Here is a 10,364-nt window from a genome sequence, read left to right as displayed (position 1 = left end):
TACATATTAGTTTTGCCTAGTTGACCTATGAAATGGGATAATAAATTATGTAATCTCTTATGTCTAGCTTCCTTCACTCGACATTATGCTTTTGATAGTCATCCATACTGTTAACTGTAGTTCTAGCTTGGTCCTTCTCTTGCTCTGTATTGTGTGATAAAATGGGTAAGTCCCAATTTATTTTCTATTCTGAAGTCAATGGAGTTTTGATTGCTAAAAGTTTTGTGCTATTACAAAAATGCTCCCATAAATATTTTTGTCCATGTCTCATACCATTTCAACTGTGTTCCATATACAGGAGTGGAATTTCTGGGAAATAAGACCTAATTATATTCTGCTTCAGCAGAAACTAACCAAGAATTTGTAACCAATGGTACAAACTGGTTGTACCATTTTACATTTCTATCAACAGTGCCTGAGAGTTCCATTTTCTATATCTTTGACAATTACCATAATACATTTTGTTAAATCAAACTAAAAATTACACTGGAGACAAAGTGAATAGCAAAAAGCAAAAATAGCAAAATAGATAGCAAAAGTTATATTTTTATAATGAAATAAAAAGCATCCCATTCCAACAGTTACACTATCTATGATTTCCATGTTCATGTTCATATTTATGTTTAAATTCAGTTTTCTGGTGGCTACTTAAATTTTTGCAATCACTAATAACATTTATATCAAATTGCTCCATTTATTCCTCTATCTCAGTTTACTTATAACTAAAGTGTCACATTATTGTTTAAATCTGTACACTTTTGAGAGTGAAAGAGCATGATAACTGGATGGTACTGTTTTGCACAAATCTATTTATAATATTAATCTTAGCAACTACACTGATTTTCCCAGCAAATTCAAACACCATGCTAGAATTGTTTACTATTCTATCATATCTATCTTCTCAGTTTTTGAGATGAGGACACTAGTGCTTCTACATGTCCTCTTCATCCTCCTTAATCAACCATATCTCTCAACCTCTTTGAATTATACCTGCAACTTGTATTTTGCCAATGTTGGCTAAATTCACATTTCATGTTTTAACCGTTGTTAGTCCTTATAATTCATATACATAAATTGATTCACTCTACACATTTTTTCAATGAACATTAAGGTAGTATACTATTTTTATGTTTCCTTCACTATAGAGAAAATATCAGGAACTCATATAATTCAATGTTATCATAGTCGTAGCTGGATGAATTTTCTTCTATTCATTCCACCACTTCTCTTTACCATATTCTCATATTTTTCAAAGGAATTAATCATCCCTTTTATGTGGTACATATGTAAGATTTCATTTGTGAACGTCCTTTGTTTCTATCTTATAATCTGAACTGATTGATTGCATTTTAAGCCTCCACAAAAATGTTATCTTGGAATAGGAAGTTATTTTTCAACTAAGCAGATTCATAGATGAATCTGGATGTTTTCTGAATGCCATGTCTTTATCTTCCTTGGTTACCTCCTTTTTTAAAAAAATTGCTGATATGTATGCTCAAATGACTTTAAAAAAGGACATAAAGAAGTTAAAATTTTAGAGTTTGGATTACCTAAAATACATTTATTTGGTTCTCATACAAGATTGATTTAATTTTCCTGCTTGTCTGAGAATGCAACAATGAAGCAATGTTCCCCATGTCTTTAAGTGGCCTTAATTCCTTGTTTCCTACTAGTCATTATAAGTCTGATGATGATTTCATTCTTGTTTGTAACTGATCTGTTTCTTTTCCCCTCTGGAAGTTTTTAGGATGCTCTCTCATCTTTGATATTTTGAAAATTTTCTGCAATGCATCAAGAGGTGTGGTCTTCACCAAGTGAAAATTTTGTGAGCCTTTTCATTTCTGGAAATTTCTCTTGTAATATATCTGTTAATTTCCCCTCCCCATTTCCTCTCTTATCTATATTGCTAAATTCTATTTGGTATTTACTTTGGGAATTGATGCTCTCTTCTGTCTTCTTTTTTTTCTCTCATCACATTTTCATATCCTTGGGTTTTGTTCAACTTTCTAAAAGATGTCTTTTTCTTCCAAACTATTGATTGATTTCTCTACTAGTCAATTATATATCTATATCTATAATTCTCTCTATATATGTTTATGTAATTATACATTATTTTATATATATAATTTATAAGAGCTCTTTATTATAATCTATTATTCCCCAAAGGTATTTCATTCTTATTTCATAGATGTAATATATTCTTGTTTCTCCAGGATATTAATTACAGTATTTATATATTTACCTTAGTTCCCTACATTATTTTGCTTTTTTCAATTATACTTATACTGCTTTTGTGTTTAGACTAGACCTAAGGAAGCACTGCTCAAAATTAAACCAGGTGGAGGTGGTGGTGGGGCAATGGGAAGGAGATCTCCATGAAACCGTAAAAGACAATTGCCAAATTTGGTTGGGTATTTGGAGCAACATAGATTTTTATTGAAAGATTTACTGGAGCAATTAAAATATTAGCAATAAACATATAAAGGTATATAAATCAGATGGATAATATTTCCATAATAGTAACATGTGAATTTTGTCTTTTAAGTTTGTTATAGAATTATATTGCTTTTCTTTTTCTTCCCCTAAATTGTGTAGACATAGTTCATCCCATGGTGCTTCCCCTTTATTTTCCTCAGATTAGTTTTAAAACATAATACTTTTGCTATCATTTGAATGTGAATTCAGGAGATTGAGTAAATACTTTCACATGGCCAGTCTGCCATCTTGTACCAAAAGTCTAACATTGCATTTTAATTATCCATTCGTGTTCCTTTCTCCTACTAGACTGAGTTCTGTAAGAGAGAAAAATCTAATTTATTTTCATATTAACAGTGACTACTCAATGCCTATGACTTTAATAAATTTTGATTATTTTTTAATGTACTGTGTACTAATCCTTTTTCCAATCCATTCACACATTTGAAATGTGTGGCTTCTTCAACTTTAGTTTTGTATCTTATGTAGCCTCCTACCTGTGGTTCAGGAAAAACCTATCATTTTCATTCTTTATGTAACCTCATGAACATTAAAAGAAATTCTCTTCAGCCACATTTCCTCCTGAAATAGCTTATTTCTATAATAGTCAATGTAAAACAACAAAAAAATCATAAACAAGGGTCTAATATAGAAGCTATAGTGTTAAGGTTACCTTTCAAATATGTTCAACAAATTTGTGAAATAAGCTTATGATGATAAAGTGAACTGCTTTACAATGATTTATCACTTCATGCACTTGATATGATTTTAGAGATCTTCCCCCAAATAGTCTCTATTTCTAAGATTTTATGATCCTGTAAACTTTATTGAACAAAACTTTTTTTTACATACTTAATCTGAAATTATATGGCTACAGACTGGTATTGATAATTATGGTAGTATTGTAAAGTGATTTCTATATTGATAAAGTAGATACATTTTAATTTGAGGGTTTATCATATAAATATAGTTGATTAGCTTGCAGTCATTTGACCTAAATTATAGCAAATAAGAGTCTGCAACAGAAAACAACTAAAATAACTTTGAGTAGTAGACAATCTGACCCAAGATTTACCAGATCTGAATGAAAAATAAGGATTTTTCAGAAGGCACTTCATAGCCCTAATTATCAGTTTGACATGAGACATTAATGTCCAGACCATGAGGTTTTATTAGTTTGAAAGGCTGAGTTTTCATCTAGGCATGATCAGTAATGGGCCAGATGTAATCCAAAGATCATATTTTAAATTGGCAAGCAAAGCCATCAGATGAGAGTCCTGTGAGTCTTACCAATTTAATGCCAGTGACACAGAGTCAACTCTATTTCATTCTATGTGCTAGAATCCATTAAGTTCAAGTGGGCAATAAAAACCTATATAACAGCACATTTGAAAGACAGGAATTCTATAAGTAATACAAAATATTTTTAGAAGAATCATATAGAAGCTTAATTTCTCACTGACTGAATGAAATATAATAAATATGTATGCATATATAGAAGACTATTTCATGTAATTCAGATTGCAACCAGATTTTTGGTGATGGTTCACATTTCTGCAAACATAAAAAGTTAAATGTATAAACAACATGAGAGCATTTATCATTTACTAAATTAGCCACAATTTTTAAAATAAAAATTGGAAAATTATATCAAGGATGTGATGAAATGGTATACCCATTCACTGTGCACAGGAGTGTACATTTTTTCAGACTTTTGCATTCTTTAATTTCTTTTTTCACTCCTACCTGTTCTATTTGTCATGCAGAGAAAATTCAGATTGACAGGACTTTTGCTAATCAAGGGCTAACATTTTGTTTAGAGAAGTATATAAGAAAAAAGACAGAAAATTATAAGTAAATAAATAACCCTCCCCAATTTTTGATCATTATAAGTGATTCAAATAAAGTAAAACAGAGTGATATGAAAAAAACATGTGTGTGTGTGTGTGTGTGTGTGTGCATGCACACACACATGTATAAGGAGGGGTATTGAGGGGAGAAGATTTTAAGTTGGATGGTCAGAGAAAACTTGTCTGTGATTTTCTTTAGTGTTAGTCATTTAAAGATTTGGACAGAGGGTGCTCCATGTTGAAAAGAAAGTAAGGTCAGGGCCTTATGAGAGAAAACAATGAGGTATATTCAGGAAAGAAAAAACAACACAAATTGGCCAATAGGGCTGAAGCATAGTAAACAGATGGGAGGTAGAGTGATACATCAGCAGTCCCTAACTTTTTGGCACCAGGGACCGGTTTTGTGGAAGACAATTTTTCCACGGACGGGTTGGGGGATGGTTCAGGTGGTAATGCGAGCGATGGGGAGCGGCAGATGAAGCTTCACTTGCTCGCCCGCCACTCACCTCCTGCTGTGTGGCCTGGTTCCTAACAGGCCGTGGACCGGTAGCAGTCCATGGCTCGGGGGATTGGGGACCCCTGTGATACACGATGAAGTTGAAATAGTGTGTATACACAGTTTGGAGGCTCTGACCTACTGCTCAAATAACAAGGGATGGTGCCCTCAACTTTGTAATCTCTGTTTCAGATATCACACTTTCCAATTACATTCCAGTATTCCCAAGTTTTTCTCTCTTAAAGCCTGAATCCAACAATCCTATGACTCAACTGGAATGTAAAATTCACTGATCCTCAACATTTTCACTCTCTTTGGCCACTCACGTATTCACTTTCTTCCTTACCCAACTTAAACTCAATGATTAATCTTTCATTACAGCTACCTCTTTGTATGTAACTTCAAATTCCTTGTCTCTCACTTTTTATCAAAACCCAAATCCTAGTTCATATCTATCTCTCTGTCTATAGTATGCACGATATGTGTAACTAAAGAACACTATGCTATTATGCTAACTGGTTTCACTCTAAACATGTAATAGTGAACCTAACAGGGCTCTAATTTCAGACAAGCACAAGGTTTTCCATTATACTAACTCTCTCAGTATTCAAGATTCCATTTCACACTTTATACCTGGTCCCAAACCTCCAAAACTTCATCTCACATCTTTTTTTTCAGCTGATGACATTACTCTTGTCTAACTAAAAAAAAAATAGAAGCAGATGAATGGTTGGGAAAATGGCAGAGTTGGCAGCTCCATGGGCTCATCCCTTAACAGAAATGGCAAAAAATCAAGCATATGTTGAATGAAGAAAAAGGCAACTTTGAAATGGAAGGAAACTTTTGTGACATTTTTACATGCCTTTTCTCCACCCCCTCCCAATATCTCCACCCCCTCCCAATATCAGTGGTGGTCTTGAGGAGGGTAGCCTATGTTCAGTGTTGGGCTCTGGTCCTTGCTCTGGAGGGGGAAGAGTAGATATTTTTTTTATGTCTGTTCTATACTGTCTGTGGTCTTTGTTTCACCTAAGTCAGAACACATCCATGCAAGAAATGCAAAAGACATTCCTTGAAAATGTTGTAAGGTGGACAAAAAACACCCAGTAACCAGGGACAAAGGATTGTGATTGAGGCATACAACAGAGCACTGAAAGCCTGGGAGGAAAGGCTTGAGAGAGAGTTTGGGAAATAAGGGCATTCCAAAGTAGCCATGAATAGCATATACTGAGGAATTTAGAAAGCCACACATATGCCCAGAACTGAATACATACACAGAAAAGATCTAAGAATACCCTAAGCTTTCACCTCTGGCTGATCTCTAGGCTCTGTGTAAGTAGAAAGAGAAGGCTAAGGTAAAGATGTAGACAGCAAAGCTTCCTCCTCTTCTTCACAGTCACAAATTGTCATAACCTTGAATTTGGCAGTGAGTTTCTAGAAATGATACCAAAAGCATGAGCAATAAAAGAAAAAAATAAGTGAATTGGCTTTCACAAAGACTAAAAACTTTTGTGTATCAAAGGCCATTAATAAGAAAGTGAAAAGACAACCTACACAATGGGGGAAAATATTTGTGATTCATATATCTGATAAGGATCTAGCATTCATAATATGAAAAGAACTCTTACAACTCAAAAACAGAAAGATAAGCAACTCAATTAAAAAATGGGCAAAGAACTTGAATACACATTTTTCCTAAGAAGATATATAAATGGCCAACAGGCATATCAAAAGATACTCAATATCATTAGTCATTAGGAAAATGTAAATCAAAACCACAATGAAGCACTACTTCACACCCATGAATATGGCTATAATGAAGAAAATAGACAATAACAAATATTCGCAAGGATGTGGAAAAATTAGAACTCTCCCATACATCTCTGGTAAGGATGTAACATGGCTCATCTCCTGTGGAAAACAATTTTTGGTTCTTTAAAATTTAAATATGAAATTAACATATGACCCAGAATTTCTATTCCATATATAATAAAAAGAATTGAAAACAAGTATTCAAACAGATGCATGTACACCCATGTTCATAGCAGCACTATTAAAAATAGACAAAGTGTAGACACAGTGCAAACATCCACCAATGGATGAATAGATAAACAAATTGAGGCATATATATAACCAAATATCATTCATCAATAAAAAAGAACAAAGTACTGATCTATGCTACAACATGGATGACCCTGAAAAACATTATGCTAAGTGAAAGAAGCCAGAAACCGATGGTTACATATTGTATAAATCCGTTTATATGAAGTATACAGAATAGACATACATAGGGACAGAACACAGATTGTTAGGTTCCAGAGGCTGAGGGGAGTGGGGTATGGGAAGCAACTGCTTAATGAGGTTGGAGTTTCCTTTCAGAGTAATGGTATTTGCGCAAAATTATGAATGCACGAAATGCCACTGGATGTCTCATTTTAAAATGGTTAATTATCTGTTATATGAAATTCACCTTAAAAAAAAAAAGCAGTCTGAAGAAAATCTCTATAATCCCATTCACTATATCAACTCACCTACCAGCATTCGTATCCTCCTATATTCACCTCTGTCAGCAAAGATGAACTGTCCTTGTAGCTGTTAAAGGCCAGGCTCTCCCCTTGTGCACCAGATGCCTTCTTGTTTATTCAAAGTCAATCCACCTAGTGATTTTCACCTTATTTTCCTAGATCATCACTTTTCCCTCTTTATTGGACCATTTCCATAAGAATGGAAGAAGACAATATTTCTGCTACTCAAAAGTTTTATAAAAAAGAATACAAACAAACAAACAAAAGCCTTTGACTCACATTTCTGAATAGCATCTACCCCATTCCTTCACAACAAAACCTCTACTAAAGAAAAAAAGTATCCCCATCTCCCAACATGGGTGGGCTGCTGGGCTTAATACGCGGACATCTCTTCTCCATCCGTCCTACTTCCTTGGAGAATTCTGCTCATCTCATCCTTGCTGAAAATGCTTACATTTTAATTTGAAGCCTTGGACTTCCTTCTTATCTTCCAATTGATCTAGTCATCTACATACCTAAATATATGTGTGAATACTTAATGGGGAACATATTAATTGAAGATCTGATCTTTTCCCCCAAATTTGCTTTCTTTTCTAACCTTCCCTAATTTAATTTAGGCAATTCTGTCTTCCCAGTTACTTGGGACAAAATCTTAGGCTGATCTTTGATGTTTCTCATTCTCTCATACTCTATTTTTAATGTCAATAAATATGCTGGCTACATTTTCAAAATATATGTGGAATTTAATTAGTTCTCCCCACTGTCACTGCCTTCCCTCTGGCTTAAACCAACATAATTTCTCACTTGGATAATTTTGATAGCCTCCTACCTGGCCTCCTTGCTCTCACCCTTGTCTTACTGTATTCTGTTTTCATTAAAATCTACCAAGTCCCCTCTATTTAGCCACACTCACCTTTATTCTGTTTCTTCACAATTCTTCTTCAACTCTATTGTTTCTCTGGGACTCATTCTATCACTTCCCTCAAAGTTATTTTCAAAAGCCTTCTCAGTTGTGCCTTCTGTGATTACCATATTTAAAATTTAACCTCCTTCCCTAATCTCTTATGCTCTTTCTCTGCTTTAGTTTTTTTTTCTTTTTTTTGGGGGGGGGGTGGTATGAAATCATTTATTTTCACTCACTGAGACTTCTTGTGGAGTCAGGGTTCCCACCGGTCCAAAAAATGGCTTGAGAGAGGGGCAAAAAGCCACTAGTTTGGAGGTTTTGGTGTTTGGGGAGAGCTCCTTTACAGGTAGGGCCTTTCTGGGTTAGAACTGCCCTCATAAGACCAGTCAAGGGACATCCAAACTGTCCTGATAGTTTGTCCAGGTGTAGGGCAGAGGTGAAGACAGAGGGGGAAGATTAAAAAGATTCAGCAGTAAGATCTCAAAGATGGACTCAGACTCTTTATTACAAGGACTTTTCCTGAACACAGGAAGAAAGCAGAACACAAAGAACATCTTCCAAGGGGGCTCAGTACTCATCTTCAACTAGACTTATTGTAAGTGATTTGGAAGAAACTCCAATAGAGAAATAGGGTACAAGTTTTTCTGTAAAAATTTCACTGAATAAATATAAAGGAGATCTATTATTCAAACTGTAAAAAGAAATTTCTCCCAACTCATAGTGCAGAAAAACACCAATCTGACATGGGTTTCCTGAATCCCCAGTGCCAGGTATAGTAGGTGAGAGTTGAATTCACCAGCAGCTATTGCTTGGGGATGGTGATATAGAAGCATTTCTGGGGAAAGATTCTTTATACACACCAAAGGGCCATTCACCCATTCCTCTTCCTTCTACCTGCCAAAAATGCCTGCCAGCATCAAATCCCTCAGAACTGGGGATGGGTGAGAAGTAAATGCCTCAGGATTATGAACACAGTGTGGTTCCATCCTTTGAAAAGTTGCAATTTTCCTGTCTTGTGAAATGATGAGACTGTGGTGAACAGTTTCAACCTTTTTGTGAAGGGCAACATATTGTTGGGGGAGAGTGAAAACCTCCTTCTTTAGTTTGTAGGAAAAGGCTGCTGAGTTCTCTAACTTTCCATACATGCTGTGGATCCTTTCAATGCCTGTCAGCAAATCGAGGTCACTCTGCAAACACTTCTTGGTTATTTCATCAAGCAGACTTTGTAATGTGTATCCTTTGTCTGATATTTGAGTTCTTTTTTCAATTATTTTATCTTGAACATCATTCTCTTCATTGAGGAACTTAACATGAATTTCATCATGTTCCATCCCCCAGAAACGCTTAAAGTGTTCAACTTTGGAGTGCAAGTCGTTCCTTTGATTCTCCACCTTCCACACCAACTCAAATGATTTTGAGACTTGCATTTCTAACACCTTTTCAGCATCTTGCAGCTGCTTTTTCAGGGGCTCAATGTAGCTTTTGAGCTTCCTCCTGTGAGAGGGGCAGCTGGCTCCATGTGTGCCAGGGGGTGATCATGGTATTCCGAGGAGACCCTGCACTGGGGACACAGCAGCTCCAGGTCCTTCTCACAGAACAGGCTCAGAACCTGCTTGTGCTTCTCACACAGAGGTTTCTCTTTCTGCCATTTCCTCATGTCCTCTGTGCTGGGAAGATTCTTCACATCAGTCATGAGACATGACTGGCTGTTCCTCCTAAAGCTCTTCTCGGGGCAGGGCTGGAGGCAGACAGGACAGGGGAAGGTGTCCTGGAGATCCTCCCAGCACTGCTGGATGTGGGAGTGGCAGAAGTTGTGTCCACTCTCAGTGGTCACTGCGCCTCTCAGGTAATCCAGGCAGATGGGGCAGCTGACCTCTGCTTGGAGCTGTGCCAGGGAGGACACCAGGGCCATTGTTCACGGAGGGTTTCTGTATGAGGAGACCCTCTTCAGAGAGACCTGGCTCTCCACGGGCAGGAATAAGTGAGAAGCTTCTGACTCTTCAGCCTTCTCTCTGTTCTTTCAAGGCTACAATTAGGTTTGCCAGGATCTGCAGGGAGCTGTGGCCACTCAGGCCTAATTCTACCCCTTCCCTTCAACTCTACAGCAGCCGCCAGGA

General features: G+C 36.2%; 1 protein-coding gene across 1 annotated transcript; it reads right to left on the bottom strand.

The window, feature by feature from the left end:
* Nucleotides 1–9,709: 9,709 nt before the first annotated feature.
* LOC113624290 (putative tripartite motif-containing protein 61) lies at nucleotides 9,710–10,159 on the bottom strand. The gene has a single exon (XM_027113943.1). It carries the CDS (start codon nucleotides 10,157–10,159, stop codon nucleotides 9,710–9,712), a length of 450 nt encoding a protein of 149 aa, XP_026969744.1.
* Between the last annotated feature and the right edge of the window lie 205 nt (nucleotides 10,160–10,364).

Source organism: Aethalodelphis obliquidens, unplaced genomic scaffold (genome assembly GCF_003676395.1).
Source record: "Aethalodelphis obliquidens isolate GAN/ISIS:26980383/991018 unplaced genomic scaffold, ASM367639v1 scaffold13, whole genome shotgun sequence".
Taxonomy (NCBI): domain Eukaryota; kingdom Metazoa; phylum Chordata; class Mammalia; order Artiodactyla; family Delphinidae; genus Aethalodelphis; species Aethalodelphis obliquidens.
The sequence above is the reverse complement of the archived record's forward strand: the minus strand, read 5'-3'. Positions and strand labels throughout refer to the sequence as shown.